We start from the raw sequence: 26,482 nt of genomic DNA, 5'->3' as shown, positions 1-26,482 counted from the left end.
TTATACGTAAGTGATGTGTTATAATTTTCGAATTAATGGCTGTATAGTAAATTTAATGTAAAATGACAATAAAACTTCGTAATGCGTAGTGGAAAGAATACACGATAACAACTCTAAAACATGGTGTACTGTATCCTTACGTTGTATGTATATGTAGAAACCGTAAATAAAAATTTAACAAAATATTTCAATATGTTAAAAAAAGTGTTCTAACGGAAAGAAAGAGCAGTTAACGAGGGGTTACAATTAAAATATATGTGTGTACGAAACGTTGTAGAGTTACACTGAAGCGCCAAAGAAACAGGTATAGCCTAGAGTATTCAAATACAGAGATACCTAAATAGGCAGAATACGGCGCTGCGGTCGGCAACGCCTATATAAGAAAACAAGTGTTTGGGGCAGCTGTTACATCGGTTTGTGCTATTACAATGGCAGGATATCAAGATGTAAGTGAGTTTGAAGCGGTGTTATAGGCGGCCCACGATCCGATGCGACACAGCATCTACGAGGTAGCGATGAAGTAGAGATTTTCGCGTACGACCATTTCACGAGTGTACCGTCAACACCAGGAATCCGGTAAAGCATCAAATCTCCGACATCGCTGCGCCCGGAAAACATCCTGCAAGCACGGGACCAACGACGACTGAACAGAATTATTCAACGTGACAGTTGTGCAACCCTTCCGCAAATTGCTGCAGATTTCAATGCACGGCCATCAACAAGTGTCAGCGTGCGAACCATTCAACGAAACATCGATATGGGCTTTCGGAACCGGAGGCCCGCTCGTGCACCCTTGATGACTGCACGACAGAAAGCGTCACACCTCGCCTGGACCCCTCAACATCGACATCGGACTGTTGATGACCGGAAACATGCTACTTCGTTGGACAAGTTTCATTTCAAATTGTATAGAGCGGATGGACAAGTACGAGTATGGATATAATCTCATGAACCCGTGGACCCTGCATGTCAGCAGGGGACTGTTCAAGCTGGTAGAGGCTCTGTAATGGTGTGGGGTGTGTGCAATTGGAAGTGATATGGGATACGTCTAGATACGACTCTGACAGGTGGCACATACATTCTGTCTGATCACCTGCATCCTTTAATGTCCATTGTGCATTCCGTTTAAGTTGGTAAATTCCAGCAGGACAATGCGATACCCCACAGGTCCAAAATCACTATAGAGTGGCCCCAGGAACTATCTTCTGAGTTTAAACACTTCCGCTGGCCATCAAACTCCCCAGAAGTGAACATTATTAAACATATATCGGATGCCTTGCGACGTGCTATTCAGAAGAGTTCTTCACCCCCTCGTACTCTTACGGATTTATGGACAGCCCTGCGGGATTCATGGTGTCAATTCCCCATCCCAAGCAATACTTCCGACATTGGTCGAGTCCATGTCACGTCGTGTTGCGGCACTTCTGCGTGCACACGGGGGCCCTGCACGATATTTTGCAGTTGTACCAGTTTCTTTGGCTCTTCAGTGTGGATGTGAAGGTAGATGTGTAATGTTTATAAAATCTTATTAAGGCAGTAATGACAATACTACCTGCACCATTCGATAAAAGACGCCTTCCTCCATTTGAAATTTTTTTTTAATGTTGTTGTTGTTGTGGTCTTCAGTCCTGAGACTGGTTTGATGCAGCTCTCCATATTACTCTATCCTGTGCAAGCTTCTTCATCTCCCAGTACCTACTGCAACCTACATCCTTCTGAATCTGCTTAGTGTATTCATCTCTTGGTCTCCCCCTACGATTTTTACCCTCCACGCTGCCCTCCAATATTAAATTGGTGATCCCTTGATGCCTCAGAACATGTCCTACCAACCGATCCCTTCTTCTGGTCAAGTTGTGCCACAAACTTCTCTTCTCCCCAATCCAATTCGATGTCTTCACATTTTTCCTGCAGCCATTTCGTCTTAGTTTCCCTGCGCTTCCTATTTATTTCATACCTCAGCGACTTGTATTTCTGTAATCCTGATTTTCCCGGAACATGTCATGTTTGTACTTCCTCCTTTCATCAATCAACTGAAGTATTTCTTCTGTTACCCATGGTTTCTTGGCAGCTAACTTCTTTGTACCTATATTTTCCTTCCCAACTTCTGTGATGGCCCTTTTTAGAGATGTCCATTCCTCTTCAATTGTACTGCCTACTGCGCTATTCCTTATTGCCGTATCTATAGCGTTAGAGAACTTCAAACGTATCTCGTCATTCCTTAGTACTTCCGTATGCCACTTCATTGCGTATTGATTCTTCCTGACTAATGTCTTGAACCTCAGCCTACTCTTCATCACTACTATATTGTGATCTGAGTCTATATATCGCTCCTGGGTGCGCCTTACAATCCAGTATCTGATTTCGGAATCTCTGTCTGACCATAATGTAATCTTCCCGTATCTCCCGGCCTTTTCCAAGTATGCCTCCTCCTCTTGTGATTCTTGAACAGGGTATTCGCTATTACTAGCTAAAACTTGTTGTTGTTGTTGGTATGGTCTTCAGTCCTGAGACTGGTTTGATGCAGCTCTCCATGCCACTCTATCCTGTGCAAGCTTCTTCATCTCCCAGTACCTACTGCAACCTACATCCTTCTGAATCTGCTTAGTGTATTCATCTCTTGGTCTCCCCCTACGATTTTTACCCTCAACGCTGCCCTCCAATACTAAATTGGTGATCCCTTGATGCCTCAGAACATGTCCTACCAACTGATCCCTTCTTCTGGTCAAGTTGTGCCACAAACTTCTCTTCTCCCCAATCCTGTTCAATACCTCCTCATTAGTTAGGTGATCTACCCATCTAATCATCAGCATTATTCTGTAGCACCACATTTCGAAAGCTTCTATTCTCTTCTTGTCCAAACTATTTACCGTCCATGTTTCACTTCCATACATGGCTACACTCCATACAAATACTTTCAGAAATGACTTCCTGACACTTAAATCTATACTCGATGTTAACAAATTTCTCTTCTTCAGAAACGCTTTCCTTGCCATTGCCAGTTTTTTTTTAAACATGCAAATTGTGGTATTATTTTTTATCATTAACTAACCGAACGAATGCATGGTGCCCGACTCTGAACAGTCGGTATTGGAAGGCATACGTGGAATAATGTGCGCCAGATTTTTCAGACATTAAATGTTCCTGAGTACTCTGTCTTTGTTTTACCAAGTCAGCCGATGTCAGCTGAGCCTCGGGATGTCCGCAGGTGAATTTCTACTCGGAGGACGCGCCCTCTGAGGCGGAGCGCGACCGGCCCGAGGACGACCGCGTGTCCATGTCGTCGCAGCTGCGCAAGACCAAGTCGATGGACGCGTCGTGCCTGGACATGCGCTCCATCGGCGACGCCGCCAGCCAGCACAGCCCACTCAAGCCGCTCTCCAGGGCCAAGTCGGAGTTCGACCTCAGCGCCTCCACACAGTCCCTGGACCAAGGCAAGTTGGCGGCGGCGGATCACCTCAGCCGTGCGCACCTTCTATTTGGTGAAGTGTAAAAGATACAGAAACGAATTTTGCGACTGTTGTTGGTATGCTTAGACGCTTGTCGTAATTTGTTGCTTGGTTAATATTCTCTACCCTTTCATCAAACGAGATTCGCTACAACGCATTGAAAAATCTTGAAAAGCCAAGTACAGTGATTTAAGGGGCTCCGTAACGCCCTATACTTGCAATGTTAAAATAACGCTTATAAATTACATCTTTCCTCACAAACTATTTGAGGTAGGAAGTTGAACTTTTTACAGATTATTTATTGGAATATGGGCTACAACATAACACAGGGATTTTACAAAATTTTAGTTCAGTTATTAAAGATGATTTTTTTTTCAATTGTAATGAAAATTCACAACATTTTTTTGCAATTTTTTATTTATATATTCAAAAATATACAGTTTTTTGGAAAAAGGCTGTGTTAAATTATGCAGAAGGTACTGTGTAACATTTACTGAAAGTTTGAAACAAATATGTTTGGAAGATCCTTAGAAAACATGTAATTAGTATGAGAAAATAAAAGTTTTGGGAGTCGAGCGACAAAGATTGGATTAACGTTTTAGTACATTCCAGGTCCATAGGATGGATTATCTTCATCCTCTGCAAACTCCTCCTCCAGCTTTCTCTTGTTCCTCCCCCTGTTTACTCTTGCTTGTATTTCTAGACTCTTTACAGCCCTGTCTGCAGCCCGAAGGCGTTCCTTGTCTAAAGCAAGCATCGCTCGTACCATGTTAGAACCTATCTCCATTCCCATATTTCTAAATACCTTGCACCTTACAATGTTGCCATCATTGAAAGTCGCAACAGCATCATACACACCAAAGTGAAGTGTTTCTATTCCAACAAATACAGTCTTGGGGATTCTCGACCATATAACACTATTTACACTTTCATTGGGGTTTTGAGTTTTTCCGTGAATACACTTTGTCAACAGTTCAGGTGCTGCTAAGTCTCTGAAAATAGGTTTTATCACCTCGATTATTGCATGAGGCAGACTATGCTTATGAGTGTACACTTCACCAGTTAGCAATCCTTTGTTATATTTACACCAACTGTCTTCTTCTTTGGGACACAAGCTATGTTGGGGATTTTCATCGGTTGAAGAAGTATGAAAAAAAAAGAGCCCAAACAGCCTTCTTCATTTCGTCGAAACTTTGTGTATTTTGCCTAATAGCCATTCCATAATAGTTCTGTATTTTGTCAATTACACTGTCAGTTAACCTTCCCTTCCCATCCAACCCTTTACCATCACGAAGCTTTCTGTCGCCGAAGTCTTGTTGCCATTCGCTTCTGTACGTGTCCAGTACACTCAAATTTCTGCACTACAACATCCTCACCATAGGGCTTCAGTCCTTGAACATGTTTGAAACTTTTAGAATCACCGTCACCAAGGTAATTAACATATCGCACAGCGCCACAGTGGGTCACGCCCATGTAGAACACATTTCAAAAAAAATTTAAAAATAGTTGTAGTCTTCGGAATTGAATAAATTATATATCTATTAAAAGGTAATAGTCAGCAGATTCAGAAAACGCAAAAAAGTAAAAATTGAACTTTTCATGATTTTGAGCCTTTCCGGAGCCCCTTAACGCTTCTTAATGTTCCCATTAAAACTTTTCGCAAGGGTATCCGAGATAGGTGGTCAAACTGATCGGTTCCAGATATTGCTATGAGACTTAAGGCAAATTATAGCAGGCATAGGGACACTAATTTTGTTGTACGGTTAATACTATTCACTCTTGTATCAACAGAGATATTGAAGAAAACGTATTTTTAATAGCATGATGTAGTTTTTAAAAGCAGTCGAAAGATGAAATAGCGAGTACAGTGATATAACGCTTGTTAATGTCGACGTCGAAACGTTTCGCAAAAGTGCTCTAGAAATTTGGTCAAACGGAAAATCAAAGCGGGCCGAATCCGTTGCTGTAAAAGCACCGGACTCTCTCGTTATACGCAGCGAGAGGATAAGCCAAAGCTACTAAAGTACAACGTAGGTACCACACGACATAGATGCGGGGTAAGCTACGGTTTCTGTAAGAGGAACGGCATTTTGTCAACAATGATAAGAATCTTTGTGGTGGTGCTCCAAGTAGAGAAGCTCGACACGGATCTGATGACATTGAGCAGCATTCACTTGTTTCCGGTTGCTTTTAAACGTATGTAGCAAATACAGTGTCTGCAGCAGAACTTCAGTAATCTTCGTGTGTTTATTGTCAACTGCCACATTTTTAAAATGAGAGAAGAGGATTTTATAAAACCTTCGTGAGCACTGTCCACTGCAGGGTTTCGCAAACTGTATATGGAAGTGAATAAGCGATCCCCAAAGAACTATCAAAAACATCGTATTCTTTCAATATTTTTTCCTACTTTTTTAAAAATTTGTCAAGGTTTTTGTGTTATCAGTTATGATTTAAAATTTAAGTAACCAGCGAATAAAAATGTTCCTCGGTTTTTAAAATTTTATTAATTCTGTTAACTTGGAGAGTTTGAAAAAAATCAGTCACTGACTTGCAAATGAAGGTTTATTGGAACTTTCACTTAGATTTCGATAGTTTTAAAACTGTCTTTTCCGGAACGCTTGATGGGCCTTGGTACATCAGATGCTGATAAAGTACAGTGAATAAAGCCAAACGGCTCTTGTCTTGAGAGACATTCATTTTATGAAGACAAATAATCACAAGCCATGACTTAGGACTGCAGCACCATGGTACTTCAGGCGTGAATATTAAACGCTTAGTGTACTGGCTCAATAACGTAAGGCTTTTGTCGACGTAAAAGTTGAATTATGTATATTAAGACACGACGATGGCATCCGGATTGCAAGAGTGTGCGTATGACAAATAGAAAGATCAACCTTCAGCATAAACAAAGTGTTCCATATAAGCACCAGGATTTCCAAAGCGCTCCTTCAGAGGAAAAATGTGGGAACCGTTGGTATTCTGTGACGCTGCTGTCACATAACACTGTGCTCTATCAATTCTTTTTCGGACACTATTTTGCGGTTATGTTTGTGGACAATGGAAATTTGTACTTAGAGAGGTGGGTTAGCCCCTCCTTGCAGTTGAGGTTTGGTTACGGGTCTCCTTCGTCGACAGAGGGCATCCTGTCAATCCAGTTAGTTCGAGAACATCTCCCAGGGCATTGATCAACCTTCACGGAAGCCAGCCTGTTTTCCACTCCACTGGTTTTGTGTGAACGGGGCTGGTGTCTGCCTACGTGCTGCCTTGCCATTTCCTTGGGATAATCTGTGCACAACATTTTTACTTTCATTGCTTACCTCAAAGTCCCAGATAAACAGTGCCAGCTGATCAGTGTAGCAGGATCAGTTCCCTTTCACCCCAAAAATTTAATTTATCGAATGAGATTGCATTATTCCACACGGTACATGGTACACACAGGCTGACCAGTAAGGGTAACTCGGAATTATCCCAGGGCCAACCTTGGGACAATAAAATGTGGGTCTTGTATGACAGAAGTGGGAAGATTCCTCTCTTTTCCCCGAGGTTCCTTAAACTTTGTTATTCTTCTCATCTGTCACATTGGCAGTCGTTGGTTGGAAGTTGGGCAAGAGGAATCAGTTTTCTGGACGGAATATCGGACGAAACGGGAGCTGTCCGCCATGCAGTTAGGCGCAGGTTGATGATCTTGAGAGATGTAAGTTTTCACAAGACGTGGTACCGTGACCGGGAATCTGAACAGTTAGCTTCCCACGTGTTTCTCGTATGCTGATTTAATTCAAATTTGTTTCTTGTTTCTGTATATTTTCTCCACAAGCTGAACAGATCATACAATCTCTGTGCTCCATTCGTCAGACATATTACTTTGTACCTCACTTCCTAAGTGTCTATCAAACAGCAGACGAGTTTTGCAAAAGACGCAAGTAATGATGATACCACTGCGGCGACTGCTGCATACTGTGGCGTATCCCCCCCCCCCCCCCCCTGCCAGTACAGGTAGGTCTTCTGGCTTTCTTACTCGGTTACTCGGCAAACGTCAACGTGAGAGTAACAACAGGTTTACAGTGTGGCTTGCGAAAGACTGCACTCTTACCGGTGACGCCGACGGCGACACAGACGGCGCCAAACTTGCCTCACTACGAGGGCAGTTCAATAAGTAATGCAACACATTTTTTTCTCGGCCAATTTTGGTTGAAAAAACCGGAAATTTCTTGTGGAATATTTTCAAACGTTCCCGCTTCGTCTCGTATAGTTTCATTGACTTCCGACAGGTGGCAGCGCTGTACGGAGCTGTTAAAATGGCGTCTGTAACGGATGTGCGTTGCAAACAACGGGCAGTGATCGAGTTTCTTTAGGCGGAAAACCAGGGCATCTCAGATATTCGTAGGCGCTTGCAGAATGTCTAAGGTGATCTGGCAGTGGACAAAAGCACGGTGAGTCGTTGGGCAAAGCGTGTGTCATCATCGCCGCAAGGTCAAGCAAGACTGTCTGATCTCCCACGTGCGGGCCGGCCGTGCACAGCTGTGACTCCTGCAATGGCGGAGCGTGCGAACACACTCGTTCGAGATGATCGACGGATCACCATCAAACAACTCAGTGCTCAACTTGACATCTCTGTTGGTAGTGCTGTCACAATTGTTCACCAGTTGGGATGTTCAAAGGTTTGTTCCCGCTGGGTCCCTCGTTGTCTAACCGAACACCATAAAGATCAAAGGAGAACCATCTGTGCGGAATTGCTTGCTCGTCATGTGGCTGAGGGTGACAATTTCTTGTCAAAGATTGTTACAGGCGATAAAACATGGGTTCATCACTTCGAAGCTGAAACAAAACGGCAATCAATGGAGTGGCGCCACACCCACTCCCCTACCAAGAAAAAGTTTAAAGCCATACCCTCAGCCTGTAAAGTCATGGTTACAGTCTTCTGGGACGCTGAAGGGGTTATTCTGTTCGATGTCCTTCCCCATGGTCAAACGATCAACTCTTAAGTGTATTGTGCTACTCTTCAGAAATTGAAGAAACGACTTCAGCGTGTTCGTAGGCACAAAAATCTGAACGAACTTCTCCTTCTTCATGACAACGCATGACCTCACACAAGTCTTCGCACCCGAGAGGAGCTCACAAAACTTCAGTGGACTGTTCTTCCTCATGCACCCTACAGCCCCGATCTCGCGCCGTCGGATTTCCATATGTTTGGCCCAATGAAGGACGCAATCGGTGGGAGGCACTACGCGGATGATGAAGAAGTTATTGATGCAGTACGACGTTGGCTCCGACATCGACCAGTGGAACGGTACCGTGCAGGCATACAGGCCCTCATTTCAAGGTGGCGTAAGGCCGTAGCATTGAATGGAGATTACGTTGAAAAATAGTGTTGTGTAGCTAAAAGATTGGGGAATAACCTGGTGTATTTCAATGCTGAATAAAACAACCCCTGTTTCAGAAAAAAAATGTGTTGCATTACTTATTGAACTGCCCTCGTATTTCCCTATGCGAATCAAATATCCGAAAACAGAGTGGGACGTATATACTTCCGCTCAGCCAGTATTTTAAAAGCTGTGTGACTCCAACCCAACAGTTCCGATTTCGAACCCAGTTCAGGTAACATCCAGACTTCAACAGTTGCCTCTCAGTCCAGGTAAGAGCCGAACCGTAATCATCGGGAAGCCATCGATCGAACATCCAGCTCTCACCATGAACAAGTGTTGCAACTTTGCGTCTACGTGATCACTTAACTCTCATAGTTTGTACTTTATGTCAAAAGTGATAATTTGACTAAATTTTTTTGGCTGTGGGTCTGTGTGATAACTAATAGCCTGGTGTATTTCAAATTCAGACTCTTGCATTGCGATTTAACAAATGTATTGGCTTCAATGAGACTATCATTCGTAGATACGCAGGCAGCCACCTTTGAAGAACTGTCAATTTTATGAGTGCAATACAACTTTCGGTAACTGCTGTCGGGAGTCTATGCAACGTTTGTCCGCATAGTTTCTCAACCCGTGGCAGTCATTTTGCAGCGTGCACTCCGTTCCCTCTAGGTTGAAGAGAAACTGAATGAAAAGTCCTCTTAGCACAGGCACAATCTCAATACCTTATCATATAGGTCTTAGGAAAACTACATTAAAACGTGTGTTCGTGTTGAAGCGGACAGCTTTTGTGAGAAACAGTAAACTGTCGAATGTTTGATACAGTGGAACGTGGCATTTGCCCGCGTTTATATCACAATAACCGATTCCGTCCACCTTGTCTATCAATTTTAGCACGTTTGTCAGATACTTTTGCTTTAGTTTCAACGCAAGTGTGAACAGATGTCATACAATCGTGCTCGTCTTTCCAAAGCTTTCTAGTAGCGTTACAAGAAAGTAAATCGTCCCATTAAAGAGACATACGGGTTTTAACATTTCGGTTGATACCAGAGTGAAGACTACGACTGATACAATAAAATGAAGTGCTCCTATGCGCACTACCGCTTTCGGAAAAACTTGTTTCGATATCTTGAACCGTTCATGAAACGTAAGGCACGTATCGTGTTGCACGACTCGCCCTGTACCGCTGTCTTCGGGGCGAGGCTACTTGCTGCGCTTACTGAGCTACTTGCTGTTGTGCTGGCGCAGTGTCCGCCCGCTACGACCGCCGCGACGTGACGGCGTCCTCGCCGGAGTCCGAGCCGCGGCCGAAGTCGCTGGCCGTCGCGTCGGAGAACGGGGACGCGCCGCTGGCGCGCGCCATGTACGCCTACCTGTCCAGCGGAGACAACCAGCTCAGCTTCCTCGAGGGCGACGTCATCGCGCTCATGGGTGAGTCCGCCAGTCACTGTAGTGGCCTTAGACCGTCGGGTCGCGAGTTTGCTGTCTCCCCACTTACTGAAACAAGATACACTCCTGGAAATTGAAATAAGAACACCGTGAATTCATTGTCCCAGGAAGGGGAAACTTTATTGACACATTCCTGGGGTCAGATACATCACATGATCACACTGACAGAACCACAGGCACATAGACACAGGCAACAGAGCATGCACAATGTCGGCACTAGTACAGTGTATATCCACATTTCGCAGCAATGCAGGCTGCTATTCTCCCATGGAGACGATCGTAGAGATGCTGGATGTAGTCCTGTGGAACGGCTTGCCATGCCATTTCCACCTGGCGCCTCAGTTGGACCAGCGTTCGTGCTGGACGTGCAGACCGCGTGAGACGACGCTTCATCCAGTCCCAAACATGCTCAATGGGGGACAGATCCGGAGATCTTGCTCGCCAGGGTAGTTGACTTACACCTTCTAGAGCACGTTGGGTGGCACGGGATACATGCGGACGTGCATTGTCCTGTTGGAACAGCAAGTTCCCTTGCCGGTCTAGGAATGGTAGAACGATGGGTTCGATGACGGTTTGGATGTACCGTGCACTATTCAGTGTCCCCTCGACGATTACCAGTGGTGTACGGCCAGTGTAGGAGATCGCTCCCCACACCATGATGCCGGGTGTTGGCCCTGTGTGCCTCGGTCGTATGCAGTCCTGATTGTGGCGCTCACCTGCATGGCGCCAAACACGCATACGACCATCATTGGCACCAAGGCAGAAGCGACTCTCATCGCTGAAGACGACACGTTTCCATTCGTCCCTCCATTCACGCCTGTCGCGACACCACTGGAGGCGGGCTGAACGATGTTGGGGCGTGAGCGGAAGACGGCCTAACGGTGTGCGGGACCGTAGCCCAGCTTCATGGAGACGGTTGCGAATGGTCCTCGCCGATACCCCAGGAGCAACAGTGTCCCTAATTTGCTGGGAAGTGGCGGTGCGGTCCCCTACGGCACTGCGTAGGATCCTACGGTCTTGGCGTGCATCCGTGCGTCGCTGCGGTCCGGTCCCAGGTCGACGGGCACGTGCACCTTCCGCCGACCACTGGCGACAACATCGATGTACTGTGGAGACCTGACGCCCCACGTGTTGAGCAATTCGGTGGTACGTCCACCCGGCCTCCCGCATGCCCACTATACGCCCTCGCTCAAAGTCCGTCAACAGCACATACGGTTCACGTCCACGCTGTCGCGGAATACTACCAGTGTTAAAGACTGCGATGGAGCTCCGTATGCCACGGCAAACTGGCTGACACTGACGGCGGCGGTGCACAAATGCTGCGCAGTTAGCGCCATTCGACGGCCAACACCGCGGTTCCTGGTGTGTCCGCTGTGCCGTGCGTGTGATCATTGCTTGTACAGCCCTCTCGCAGTGTCCGGAGCAAGTATGGTGGGTCTGACACACCAGTGTCAATGTGTTCTTTTTTCCATTTCCAGGAGTGTATATAGAAAGCGTGACGGCCAGGACGGTGCCGGCGGAACTACACAGCACCATCCGACTGAGATATAGTGATTGACGTAATCGAAGGTTACTCATCAGCCTTGAAAAATTCGATGTTCCTTTCATCTCTCCTTCCTGCTACCCCTACTTCTAATTTGTAACATCCACACGCAACTCTCTATATAATGTCTACCATTCCTAGATCGGCAAGGGAACTTGCTGTTCCAACAGGACAATGCACGTCCGCATGTATCCCGTGCCACCCAACGTGCTCTAGAAGGTGTAAGTCAACTACCCTGGCCAGCAAGATCTCCGGATCAGTCCCCCATTGAGCATGTTTGGGACTGGATGAAGCGTCGTCTCACGCGGTCTGCACGTCCAGCACGAACGCTGGTCCAACTGAGGCGCCAGGTGGAAATGGCATGGCAAGCCGTTCCACAGGACTACATCCAGCATCTCTACGATCGTCTCCATGGGAGAATAGCAGCCTGCATTGCTGCGAAAGGTGGATATACACTGTACTAGTGCCGACATTGTGCATGCTCTGTTGCCTGTGTCTATGTGCCTGTGGTTCTGTCAGTGTGATCATGTGATGTATCTGACCCCAGGAATGTGTCAATAAAGTTTCCCCTTCCTGAGACAATGAATTCACGGTGTTCTTATTTCAGTTTCCAGGAGTGTACAAACAGGCATTAGTAGTCCAGTGAAACTGTCAGAAAAAAAAGCCTGTGCCTTGCAAAAGGTGGGGTAGAAGATTTTATTTTTTTTAACTTGTTCATATTGTTGGAAAGGTTAGAAAACCAAGTTTTGCCAACAAAATTTCTCTTGGGAAAACTTTCTGCAGTCAAAAAACATCGAAAATTTCGGACATTTTTCAGTTTTTTCAAAATATCTCAGTTTTATTTGCTCCTATCGCTTTGACGTCTATTTTCTTTTTTAAAAAGCACAAAATTCTCTACAAATTTGATTCTTACCATTTTTTCTACTCCCAGTATCTAAGGCGCTACAGCGCGTCAAAAAATAGCAATAATGTTGTGACTCACCTTTCTGCGTTCAATTCTTAAAAGCTGGGAGCACTAAAATTACTCCTGTTGATCCTTTAACTCTTTTCCAAAGGATTTGTTTAATGAAACAAAGTGAAGAAGAGTTAAAAGCCTTTCTGAAATATGAAATTGCTCCTTACCCAATGTCCCTATTCTCAGAAAAAGGCATGCGAAGAGGAACAAAATGTTCATTCTACAATGCCTTCGTTCCAGTGGAAGATGTGAAGTCAGGTGGACCGAGTAAACTTTTTGTCATTGATAGGGGGTACCTTATCCACAAAATGACTTGGACTCGAAATGTTTGCTTCAAGTCAGTAGCCCAAAGCTATGTTTCTTACCTGCCACGTCATTTTGGATCTAAATTTGCTTTTGTATTTGATGGGTATCCATTTGAGGGAGACAAATGTAACACAAAGAGTGCTGAGAGGATTCGTAGGTCCATTTAACATTCTTCGATTGACGTTGTGGTTGAAACAGAGATGGTGAACCAAATCCCTCAGGACAAGTTCTTGTACAACGAACGAAACAAGATGCGTTTGATCACTCTTCTTAAAATTGAATTTCTGGAGTGTAGCATTGAAGTGCACCAGGCACAAGAAGATGCTGACCTTATAATTGTAACATCTGCCATTTCAAGAACCAAAGATTTTGGAAGTGTTGTCATTGTAGGAGAAGATGTTGACCTGCTTGTGCTCATGACCGGTTTGGGGCAAGGCATTGAAAACTTATTTTTCTTAAAGCCAGGAAGAGGAAATGCAGAAGACAAGTGGTTTTCCACTGCATCTTACAAGTTTGACAGTGAATATATTCTGTTCACTCACGCCTTTAGCGGACGAGATACAACATCTGCTTTTTTTGGTCAAGGAAAAATGAAGTGCTGCAATATTGTTGCGAAAAATGAACACCTAACCTCAGCGCTTTGCACGTTCAATAAACCACATGCAACCCGTGAAGAAATAATAACTGCAGGAGAACGGGTTACTATCGCATTGTATATTGGAGGTGTCAGCAGTTCCCACCCACTAGAACATTTGCGGTACCAGCTATTCGCCAAGTCTGCCACAAAAAGCAAACTGAATCTCGCACGGTTGCCACATACACAAGATGCTGCACAACATCATTTGTTGCGGACTTACCAACAAGTCCAAAGTTGGATGGGAAAATGGGAACCTCCTGAGAAATGGGGCTGGAATCACAGCGACCACGGTCCAATACCCGTTATAATGAGCCAAGATCCAGCACCTGAAGCACTTCTTCACATTGTTTCATGCTCATGCAAGCTGAACTGTGGCGGAGCGTGCTCCTGCAGAAAAGTGGGTTTGAAATGTTCTTCAATTTGCAAGGAATGTATTGGGGTCAACTGTGAAAACGTGCCAAAATTTTTATGTGAAGACAATGAAGAAGATGTTATGGAGGATGTTGAGGAAACCGCTGACGAAACCAACGAACTTGCTGAGGCTGACTCGCTGTTTAAAGAAGAGGTCAATCTGGGATCAACTCTACGTACAGACCTTGAATCCGTAACTCAAGGTATTTCTGGTGACACTGAGGAACCTGGCCCATCAAAACGTTGGAAGTGATGCTCATATCTGTCCCAAGTGCGCTTAAGTGCAATATTACAAGTATTACACACCCAGAACTGTCAACATTTTTTAGTAACTGAGAATGCATTTTAATTGTAATAAAGCTACTTATTTTTAATGTCAACTGTGTGGCTTTTATACACTAATTACCTACCGAATTAGGTTGCCTATTGCAGCTAATAATAGTTCAGTTTCCTGAGACAATTTATTTTGTATGCGTGTGTATGTGTGTGTGTGTGTGTGTGTGTGTGTGTGTGTGTGTGTGTGTGTTTATGTCGCTTTCTGATGTATTTTTATATTTATAGTTTTACAAATACCACGGCTGAGGTGGCCCATAGTGAACTTCAGTTAGTGATGTAAGAATCACAATAGTTGGGTGCCCAGCAATCCTCATATTGCATACAGAGAAATTGAATACCTGAAAGTGAGGTGGTAAATTCCAACTTATAACATGATGTATTATGTATTTATACTATACATACAGAAACTGAAAAAATAGTGTTCAAAAATTAGGTATCTTGCCACTATGCTCAAAATTTGAAAAAAATGGTATTTTTTGAGGCGCTGTAGTGCCTTAGATATTGGGAGTAGAAAAAAATGGTAAGAATCAAATTTGTACAGAATTTTGTGCTCTTTGAAAAAGAAAATAGACGTCAAAGCGATAGGAACAAATGAAACTGAGATATTTTGAAAAAAACTGAAAAAACTCCGAAATTTTCGAAGTTGTTAGACTGCATAAAGTTTTCCCAAGCGAAATTTTGTTGGCAAAACTCGGTTTTCTAATCTTTCCAACCATATGAACGAGTTGAAAAAATAAACTCTTCTACCCACCTTTTGCAAGGTATATCTACTATTTGACTGGACTATTATAGTGTGAGTCAATAACTGTTTGCAGGGGTACGTAAATTAAACATTATTGGTAAAAGACCAATAATAGATAGTGGCCCATGTAACTTGCAATGTGAAGAAAATAATACATTGCTTGAAGGCAACAATGGATGTCATTATGTCGGCGTCGTCGAGTACTGTGTGTTGCCAGCCTCAGCGTTTACATCGTTCACACGTGGTTCTTCTTACAATTAACATTTGCCGTAGAGCACTGTTTACAAATTCCACATCTTTACTATCGGAGCAAACGACCATCTGAGGCAACATTTTTATCTTCTCGAGTGTGTGTAACGTTTGCACCGATGGTTTCCCACAATCGATTTTATTCTCTATTTGCTTCTATTTGTTCCGCCAATACACCTTCCAGTGCCAATTTAACAAATCTATGTGCATTTTTCAGTCACCTACCTTCATTCTGATAAAGGTTTCCTATACAGTTCTTCACGAACCTGTTTCTTTAATGCGATTTCATTTTGTACTTCTCATGGCCACTTTATTTTTACTCTTCTTCTGTTACCGAGCACAATATGAACAATAAAATTAATGGTAGTCAGTACTTTTGTAATAACTGGGTAGCTACTACAGAATCAACTGAATATCTGGGTGTTTTCACATATCGAATCTAGTTCTATGACTGCGACATAATACGTAGACCATCATCGTGAATGACCTGTACCTCCCACAACGTTGCCTCGAGTTTCATCACCTCTTGCTTTCCCACATTTTATATTTCACTTCCATAAAGTTATGCTGCAATCATACGTTTCCAGAGCCTTCATTGTGTTTGCCACTCCAGTAGTGCATAAAAGCGTAGCTGTTTCATTGAGACTGAGCCAGTTGCTGTAGTTCATTGTATCCTCGACTCACATTCACAATTATCGGGTTTTGGATCCCCGTCTGGCCATCCTAAAGTAGTTTCCCGTAATTCCATCATCGAAGACAAATGCCAAGATAATTCCTTCAATATTCCTCTCGCTCTCTTTTCCCAATCAGAACTAATTGCTTTTTTTCAACTTTTTACAGGCGAACGCATTAAGGGTTGGCAGTTTGGCGAGAACCTGCGTACCCAGACCAATGGATGGTTCCCCTTAGCTTACACAGAGATGTTGCTCGACGCAGCTGACAGGTAAGAGCCGGCGCATCTGATGGCACAAACCATCTTAAGGTATTCTTGCTCAATCCGTGTCGGGACATAATAATAACTTCAACCGAATGTTTAATACTAATGGTCTCACTGGATGTGGTATGTGTTGCGCGTATAAATTGTGCTGAATCGTGACTCGAAACCGGACGCGTCCATTTCGGCTACACGGTTTTTTTGAAAGAAAGCCGTGGAGATAGCTTAATATATTTTCATATGCTATTACGTTTCGGTTACTGCCATTTTGGCTACTGCCATCATCAGATCAAAAATCTGAACTCATGAAACGAGATCCTTGTCACTTGCGGGAGAACTTGTACCTAAGCTGACAGTTGGTCCTTGGGTACAGGTTATACTGTAACTGACAATGAACTTTGTTTTATGAGTTTAGAGTTTTGATCTGATGATAGCAGTAGCAGAAACGTTGTAAAAAATTAAAATGTCTTAAGCTATCTCGACGGATTTCCTCTAAAAAGTCCATGATGATAGCAAACGCATTTATATAATTTATTTAAATATCTTCACACTCAGATCCCAATCACTCTAGTGGAGATTGGGGGTGGGAGAGTGGACCCCGATCCATAGTATTAACTAGTCGCTGCGACTTCTCGCTATACCTGTGGTTGAGCACGTTCAACAGTCAACACCTGAAAGACTCATACTGTTTTAATGTGCACCATATAGACAGGATACTTGAGACAGTTGACGAGGCATTTTAAATCGTTTCCATCAGGAAAGGCCACCGTTAAATTTCGAGTTCCTTTCGGCACAGGGATTTCATCTTTAACAGATTTCATTGTTCGTCTTGAAGGTAGTCATTTGTAAAACAGTGACCGGTTTTGGTTAAACACCAAACATATCATTATATCAGTTACAAGAGTAACCGATGCAGGTCATTTGGTTCCTGTTGAATCAAAACTGGTCACAATATTAAAAATGAATACAATAGAGTGGACAATGAAATATGTTGAACTAGAAGTGAGTACGTACTGTTGGATGTGAGGTCCGCCAGTTACGCAAAACCCCGTTATTTCTCAGCACCCAAACATGTTTCGGCACCACTGTGCCATCATCCGTGGGTTTTCGTTTTTATTTATTCTGTAATGTGATAATTTTTCTTAAAAAATTATAAAATTATGTGGATTTCAGTTCAAACAATAGGTCGTTTCGTGTTGTAAATACCTTTACATTTGGTGTGCATGAATTTTCCGGATCACTTGTGTGTTACTTACTACAGGTAGCTTGTCATCTGCAACCAAACGATGTTGATGAGAATGTTTTTGCTGGGAGTTAACCTATCTTCTAGAAAGTAATTTAGTTTGTTGCGATGTTTTGGCGCCTATATTCGTTTTTACTTACTTTCTAGTGCGGCAAGCGCTTTCATTCTCCGCATCGTGGTGAAGTGCTGTGATGCGCACGTAACTATAACAAGTATTTTCCACAAACAACGTAGTAAAACACGTATCACTTCCCCAAAACACAGTATGATTGTGGTTTGTTGTGTGTCGCAGCCCAGTCAGTGTTCATTTGTTCACCAGAGAGTTCTGCGCCAAAATTGATTTGAGTTTGCATTTTATTTCTTATGTGTGTGTGTGTGTGTGTGTGTGTGTGTGTGTGTGTGTGTGTTTGTGTGTACGTGTCCGTAGACGTTACCTGTCTGTGCTGTTTATTTGCAAAGTTCCTTTAATGTGTTAAATAGTGTGCCCTTGCAGAGTGTAGTGTATTCGTTTAAGACCTTTTTTCCTTCTGCTGCTGCCTTCTGTATGTGGAAGTTTTCCTCAATGGTCAGTTTGCTGTATAGGCTATGGCTAGGTTTTATTATTCTTAAGTCTGTTTATATTGTGGTTGGGTGGTGATTGTGGGGTACAAGGTGGTCAGCAAATGTGCTATGGGAGCTGTTGTTTTTTAAAGCTCTGAGAACATATCCGGTAGAATTCCACAATAGTGTCTCTGAGTGATATGCGAGTGATATGCATCCAATTGATCAACAACCAGTAGTTCTTCACTCCAAATACTGGGACCTTCGTCCTCCCACCTCCCTGTTCCAGCAGATCAACTGGAAGGTTCGTACGCATGAACTTAGTACCAGCTCAGTACACCATCCAACCATAGCACCTCACTTACTCTGTAGTAAGCAGAGCTTCAGAAAACGTGACACTGCTCGGCGCTACCACACCGGACAGTGTTCTAAAAACCAAGTGACAGTACCAAGGATCAACCGCTGGCCACGAACAAAAGTATCCACGCTAGTGCCAATTCACCTTCGTATTACTTTTCTGTAATCCACATATCATACGATTTCATATAATTTCGGTTCTGTAAAATCAGAACATGCAGTGGCGCTGAATGGCTTAGGGCAGCACAACATCACGATTTGACTCAGCGAGTTTGAACACCTTCCTCTAGTCCTCGCCACAGCAAGACAAACACGCTTTCTGCTTTTGTCATTCGGTGGCTCCTATGCCAAGTGCCTCTGTGCCTGGTGGCTCAGTTCCTGAGGAAAAAAAGGCTCTAAACTCTAATCGATAGCAAAACCCCCAGTCGATTCCGAGAATCGTGCAACCTGAACCCCATCCGCACACAATGTGCTCCGGAGATCTTTTAATGAGTGATGGTCATCGGTATTCCTTACATCGTGAGCTCGTGCTATCACAGTACGTAATACAGTGTTAGATGACGATGCGACTCTGGATGCTTATGTTTTCTACACACCTTATGTGTTTGCCGCTAGGTGTCCTAAGTACGAGGGTGAGTCAAATGAAAATCTCAAATTTGTAATAACAAATCGAAATTTCACGTCGTTATCCTTTACGTTGGTAAGCGTGCTACAAATAGCGTGCAGAATAGTCTGTAGGTGGCAGCATAGTGCAGATGCACACGTACCGTCGCAGTATCAGTATAACGATGGTCGCCGCCTTGTGACTTGTACCAGGAAAGAACAGCGTTCTGTTAAACGGTTTTTGTGTAGCGAAGGTGTGAAACCTATTGAAATTCATCGACAAGTGAAGGTTCAGTCGGTGATGCATGTTTGTCACAGCAGCAAGTCTACGAATGGACTAGCAAGTTCGCAAATGGTGTGACTTCAATGGAAGATACCCCTCGTCCAGGTCAGGCACAATGAGTTGTGACTCCACAGAACATTGCAGCAGTTGAAGCCATAGTGAAGGAAAACCGCCGAGTGACACTGTATGACATTGCAGTATGTTTACAGATTAGTCATGGCTCAGCACACCACATTTTGCACGATGTGCTCCAGTTTCACAAAGTGTCTGCAAGATGGCTGCCACGGTAGCTAGCTCCTGAAATGAGAGAACGACGTGTTGATGCTTGTTAAGAACTTCTTCGGCGCTTTGAAGGAGAAGGGGACGAAACCTGGATTTACTTCCACCAACCGGAAACGAAGAGAGCGAGCTAGGAATTGCGCCATTTCTCATCACCAAAACCAAAGAATTTTCGAACAGAACCATCAGCAGGAAAGGTTATGCTGACTCACTTTTGGGACGAAAAAGGCGTCATTCTGGAGCGTTACATGTCTAGAGGGACCACTTTCTCCAGTGCATCATACACAGATCTAATAAAAAATCATCCGTGGCCTGCAATCAAATCAAAGCGACGTGGATTGCTGTCAGCAGGTGTCCTTTAGCAACATGACAATGCAAGGCCTCGCACTGCCCGTAAAATAGTTGCAACAATCACAGACCTGCACTTTGATATCTTCCTCATCCACCATACTCACCAGACCTTGCCCAAGTGATTTCCATATGTTTGGACCACTCCAAGACGCAATGGGAGGAAATAAGTTCCGTTCTGATGAAGAGGAACGCCACGCGGTGCACGATTGGTTGCGCGGACTACAAAAAGAATTTTTTTCTAAGGGAATTTACGCACTTTGTAAGCGCTGGAGGACTTGCATTGAGCGTGGGAGAGATTATGTTGAAAAGTGATACAGCTTTGTACCACTTCTGCACAATAAATAATATTTTAAAAAAGTTTAAGGTTTTCATTTGACTCACCCTCGTACTTCCACATCCAGTTAAGGGATCGCGCCGTTATTCTCTAGTTTCAACACGAGTTGTATTCTTTTTATGTAGGCTGTCGAGTAGTCCTGGATGACACACAGTGTTGACCTGTTACTTTGCAGCAGCTCGCCGACGCACAGCACGGCGCCCGCGACACCGGCGTCGCCCACGCGCGGCCTGCAGGGCGGCAGGAGACCCGGCGGCGCCCACCACCAGCCGCAGCCGCAGCACGCCGCCCCAGCAGCGCCCTCACACCGCCCCGCTACGCGGCAGGTAAGTGGGCGGCGTGCGGCTAGGCAGCTGGGGGCTCACGTGCTGGTACACGGAGTCTTCTGCACTTATCGCTCGGTCGACAGTCACTGTGCCACACTGGACACGGAGTAGTTCATTGCTGGAAACTTCTCAGTTCGAGTCTCGGTCGGGCACACAGTTTAAATCTGCCAGGAAGTTTCATATCAGCGCTCACTCCGCTGCAGAGTGAAAATCTCATTCTGGAAACTTCTCTGTTATCAGATGTGTGAGTTTCGTGTCTTAGTATTGCTGGGCTATAGCTAAAGACCGCAGAAGTCCAGTGTATGCTGTAATTATTGTATGGCATCAAAACTCGGTAGATGCTCTAATTCGTTAATGCGGAACAGATTTACTCTGGAAAAAATTATTATGGCGCTGTGAATGCAAGATAGGCGTTCAGAAATGTTTTCACTTGCAATGGATCAGGAAAGGGGCGTGGGCAGAAAAGGTTAAAAAAAATGTACAAATTTGTGTGAAATCTTATGGGACTTAACTGCTAAGGTCATGAGTCCCTAAGCTTACACACTACTTAACCTAAATTATCCTAAGGACAAACACATACACCCATGCCCGAGGGAGGACTCGAACCTCCGCCGGGACCAGCCGCACAGTCCATTACTGCAGCGCCGAGACCGCTCGGCTAATCACGCGCGGCGCAGAAAATGTCAAACAAGTAAGAATGGCTTAATGTTGATTTTATTTTTAGCCGCTGCTTACGCAGTTTCTTCAGTATGAGAGCCGGAGGTATTGACAAGACGTAAAACGACGAGATCGACTGTTAATAGCAGCAGTTCCCGTGGAACCAGGGCAGCGTTTTCCTTTATACTGGCTTTCAGATCAGGTAGAGGCGGAACGCGACACTCGTAATCGCGTTCTTTTAGACTTCTCCAGAGCCAAAAGTCACATAGCTTCACATCAGTTTATCTTACAGACCATACATCTGGAACACCTCAGGAGGTAATACGTTTGTGGAAAGTTGCATTAAGCTTTTCTTTCACTGGGATTGCGACGTGAGGTGTTGCCTCATCTTGTTTGAAGACAGTGGTTTCCAAAGCAGGAATCACTTGCTGTACAAGGCGGTGTCAATAACGTGCAGACGTCGCGCTACAGCTGGCAGGCCATCTTGGTGTGGTCTCTTCAGAGACGAACGCACCGAGAATGAAGGTGCTTGTGTATCCACACCATGCAGCTAGATACAGCGAGTGCTATGGCTCCCCGTGCGCAATGTGCGATTTAACAATACCCCAAAGCGGCACTTCGTGCCTCGTCACTCCATAGAACCTGGCCGCATGTCATCGACTGTCTGCAATTTGTTGAAATGCCAGTGCAGCAGACGTTTCCCTACTGTTGACCCTGTTCCAGAGGTTGCCCCTCAGTCTGCAAGATCCGGGCAGTCGCAGAGGGTGGGCTTACTGGTAGTTGGGAGCTCCAACGTCAGGCGCGTAATGGGGCCCCTTAGGGATATGGCAGCAAGGGAGGGGAAGAAAACCAAAGTGCACTCCGTGTGCATACCGGGGGGAGTCATTCTAGATGTGGAAAGGGTCCTTCCGGATGCCATGAAGGGTACAGGGTGCACCCATCTGCAGGTGGTCGCTCATGTCGGCACCAATGATGTGTGTCGCTATGGATCGGAGCAAATCCTCTCTGGCTTCCAGCGGCTATCTGATTTGGTGAAGACTGCCAGTCTCGCTAGCGGGATGAAAGCAGAGCTCACCATCTGCAGCATCGTCGACAGGACTGACTGCGGACCTTTGGTACAGAGCCGAGTGGAGGGTCTGAATCAGAGGCTGAGACGGTTCTGCGACCATGTGGGCTGCAGATTCCTCGACTTGCGCCATAGGGTGGTGGGGTTTCGGGTTCCGCTGGATAGGTCAGGAGTCCACTACACGCAACAAGCGGCTACACGGGTAGCAGGGGTTGTGTGGCGTGGGCTGGGCGGTTTTTTAGGTTAGATGGCCTCGGGCAAGTGCAGAAAGGGCAACAGCCTCAACGGGTGCGGGGAAAAGTCAGGACATGCGGGGACCAAGCAGCAATCGGTATTGTAATTGTAAACTGTCGAAGCTGCGTTGGTAAAGTACCGGAACTTCAAGCGCTGATAGAAAGCACCGAAGCTGCAATCGTTATAGGTACAGAAAGCTGGCTGAAGCCAGAGATAAATTCTGCCGAAATTTTTACAAAGGTACAGACGGTGTTTAGAAAGGATAGATTGCATGCAACCGGTGGTGGAGTGTTCGTCGCTGTTAGTAGTAGTTTATGCTGTAGTGAAGTAGAAGTGGATAGTTCCTGTGAATTATTATGGGTGGAGGTTACACTCAACAACCGAGCTAGGTTAATAATTGGCTCCTTTTACCGACCCCCCGACTCAGCAGCATTAGTGGCAGAACAACTGAGAGAAAATTTGGAATACATTTCACATAAATTTTCTCAGCACGTTATGGTCTTAGGTGGAGATTTCAATTTACCAGATATAGACTGGGACACTCAGATGTTTAGGACGGGTGGTAGGGACAGAGCATCGAGTGACATTATACTGAGTGCACTATCCGAAAATTACCTCGAGCAATTAAACAGAGAACCGACTCGTGGAGATAACATCTTGGACCTACTGATAACAAACAGACCCGAACTTTTCGACTCTGTAAGTGCAGAACAGGGAATCAGTGATCATAAGGCCGTTGCAGCATCCCTGAATATGGAAGTTAATAGGAATATAAAAAAAGGGAGGAAGGTTTATCTGTTTAGCAAGAGTAATAGAAGGCAGATTTCAGACTACCTAACAGATCAAAACAAGCGTAAAGCTGAAATACTAAACACCTTTTTCCAAAGCTGTTTCACAGAGGAAGACCGCACTGCAGTTCCTTCTCTAAATCCTCGCACCAACGAAAAAATGGCTGACATTGAAATAAGTGTCCAAGGAATAGAAAAGCAACTGGAATCACTCAACAGAGGAAAGTCCACTGGACCTGACGGGATACCAATTCGATTCTACACAGAGTACGCGAAAGAACTTGCCCCCCTTCTAACAGCCGTGTACCGCAAGTCTCTAGAGGAACAGAAGGTTCCAAATGATTGGAAAAGAGCACAGGTAGTCCCAGTCTTCAAGAAGGGTCGTCGAGCAGATGCGCAAAACTATAGACCCATATCTCTGACGTCGATCTGTTGTAGAATTTTAGAACATGTCTTTTGCTCGAGTATCATGTCGTTTTTGGAAACTCAGAATCTACTATGTAGGAATCAACATGGATTCCGGAAACAGCGATCGTGTGAAACCCAACTCGCTTTATTTGTTCATGAGACCCAGAAAATATTAGATACAGGCTCCCAGGTAGATGCTATTTTTCTTGACTTCCGGAAGGCGTTCGATACAGTTCCGCACTGTCGCCTAATAAACAAAGTAAGAGCCTACGGAATATCAGACCAGCTGTGTGGCTGGATTGAAGAGTTTTTAGCAAACAGAACACAGCATGTTGTTATCAACGGAGAGACGTCTACAGACATTAAAGTAACCTCTGGCGTGCCACAGGGGAGTGTTATGGGACCATTGCTTTTCACAATATATATAAATGACCTAGTAGATAGTGTCGGAAGTTCCATGCGGCTTTTCGCGGATGATGCTGTAGTATACAGAGAAGTTGCAGCATTAGAAAATTGTAGCGAAATGCAGGAAGATCTGCAGCGGATAGGCACTTGGTGCAGGGAGTGGCAACTGACCCTTAATATAGACAAATGTAATGTATTGCGAATACATAGAAAGAAGGATCCTTTATTGTATGATTATATGATAGCGGAACAAACACTGGTAGCAGTTACTTCTGTAAAATATCTGGGAGTATGCGTGCGGAACGATTTGAAGTGGAATGAGCATATAAAATTAATTGTTGGTAAGGCGGGTACCAGGTTGAGATTCATTGGGAGAGAGTCCTTAGAAAATGTAGTCCATCAACAAAGGACGTGGCTTACAAAACACTCGTTCGACCTATACTTGAGTATTGCTCATCAGTGTGGGATCCGTACCAGATCGGGTTGACGGAGGAGATAGAGAAGATCCAAAGAAGAGCGGCGCGTTTCGTCACAGGGTTATTTGGTAACCGTGATAGCGTTACGGAGATGTTTAACAAACTCAAGTGGCAGACTCTGCAAGAGAGGCGCTCTGCATCGCGGTGTAGCTTGCTCGCCAGGTTTCGAGAGGGTGCGTTTCTGGATGAGGTATCGAATATATTGCTTCCCCCTACTTATACCTCCCGTGGAGATCACGAATGTAAAATTAGGGAGATTAGAGCGCGCACAGAGGCTTTCAGACAGTCGTTCTTCCCGCGAACCATACGCGACTGGAACAGGAAAGGGAGATAATGACAGTGGCACGTAAAGTGCCCTCCGCCACACACCGTTGGGTGGCTTGCGGAGTATAAATGTAGATGTAGATGTAGATGTAGGGATGGATAACTCTCGTGACACTACAAATTTCGTTCATATGGAGTATCGTCTCAGTTGTGTGACTGGATTCGTGATTTCCTCTCAGAGAGGTCACAGTTCGTAGTGATAGACGGTAAATCATCGAATAGAACAGAAGTGATATCTGGCGTTCCGCAAGATAATGTCACAGACCCTCTGTTTTCCTGATTTACATAAATGATCTAGGTTATAATCTGAGCAGCCCCCTTAGATTGTTTCCAGATGACGCTGTACTTTACTGTCTAGTAAAATCATCAGACGATCAATTCCAATTACAAAATGATCTAGAGAGAATTTCTGTACGGTGCGAAGAGTGGCAATTGGCACTAAAAAAAGAAAAATGCGAGGTCATCCACATGGGTACTAGAAGAAATCCGATAAATTTCGGGTATACGATAAATCGCATAAATGTAAGGGCTATCAATCCGACTAAATTCTTAGGAATTACAACTACGAGCAACTTAAATTGGAAAGACCACATAGATAATATTGTGGGGAAGGCAAAACAAAGACTGCGCTTTGTTGGCAGAGGCTGCGGTGGTCTAGCGGTTCTATGCGCTCAGTCCGGAACCGCGCGACTGCTACGGTCGCAGGTTCGAATCCTGCCTCCGGCGTGGATGTGTGTGATGTCCTTAGATTAGTTAGGTTTAAGTAGTTCTAAGTTCTAGGGGACTGATGACCACAGATGTTAAGTCCCATAGTGCTCAGAGCCATTTGAACCATTTTTTTTTTTTTTTTTTTTTGGCAGATCACTTAGAAGATGCGACAAACCTATTAAAGAGACAGACTATATTACACTTAAGCGTCCTCTGCTGGAATATTGCTGCGTGGTGTGGGATCCTTACCAGGTAGGACTGACGGAGGACACCGAAAAAGACCAAAGAAGGGCAGCTCGTTTCTTATTATCGCGCAATAGGGATGAGAGTGTCACTGATATGATACGCGAGTTGGGCTGGCAGTCACTGAAACAAAGGCGGTTTTCTTTGCGGCGAGATCTATTTACGAAATTTCAGTCACCAACTTTCTCTTCCGATGTGCTGCGTTTTCCATTACAGTAACATCAATCTCGTCAATAACTTCCGCCCGGGTAGAAAGTCTTCCTCTTCCAGGTGCCACACCAATCTACCCGTCTTTTCGAATGTCATTATCATCTTATTTAAAGCATTTGATGACTTGGGATTTCTCCTCAGACGTTTCACTTATCGATACTCTTTGAATGTAGCACAACACGGTTTCATTAACAGCGCACGGTTTCTCTTCTCGATAGCCATGTAGTACACTGAAGTAATGGTTTGTGAGATGACAGCACCAGATTTGCAGCTGAT

General features: G+C 44.6%; 1 protein-coding gene across 1 annotated transcript in view; it reads left to right on the top strand.

The window, feature by feature from the left end:
- Positions 1–26,482, top strand: part of LOC126161268 (brain-specific angiogenesis inhibitor 1-associated protein 2-like) — a 627,170-nt gene that overhangs the window by 537,184 nt on the left and 63,504 nt on the right. The window contains exons 8-11 of the mRNA XM_049917007.1: positions 3,206–3,431; positions 10,058–10,240; positions 16,278–16,380; positions 20,537–20,687. Coding sequence (XP_049772964.1) covers positions 3,206–3,431; positions 10,058–10,240; positions 16,278–16,380; positions 20,537–20,687 — 663 coding nt within the window. The remainder of the gene's footprint in view (positions 1–3,205; positions 3,432–10,057; positions 10,241–16,277; positions 16,381–20,536; positions 20,688–26,482) is intronic.

The sequence above is a fragment of the Schistocerca cancellata genome, chromosome 2 (genome assembly GCF_023864275.1).
Source record: "Schistocerca cancellata isolate TAMUIC-IGC-003103 chromosome 2, iqSchCanc2.1, whole genome shotgun sequence".
NCBI lineage: Eukaryota > Metazoa > Arthropoda > Insecta > Orthoptera > Acrididae > Schistocerca > Schistocerca cancellata.
Note: the sequence above shows the minus strand (reverse complement) of the source record. Positions and strands in the feature narration are given on the sequence as shown.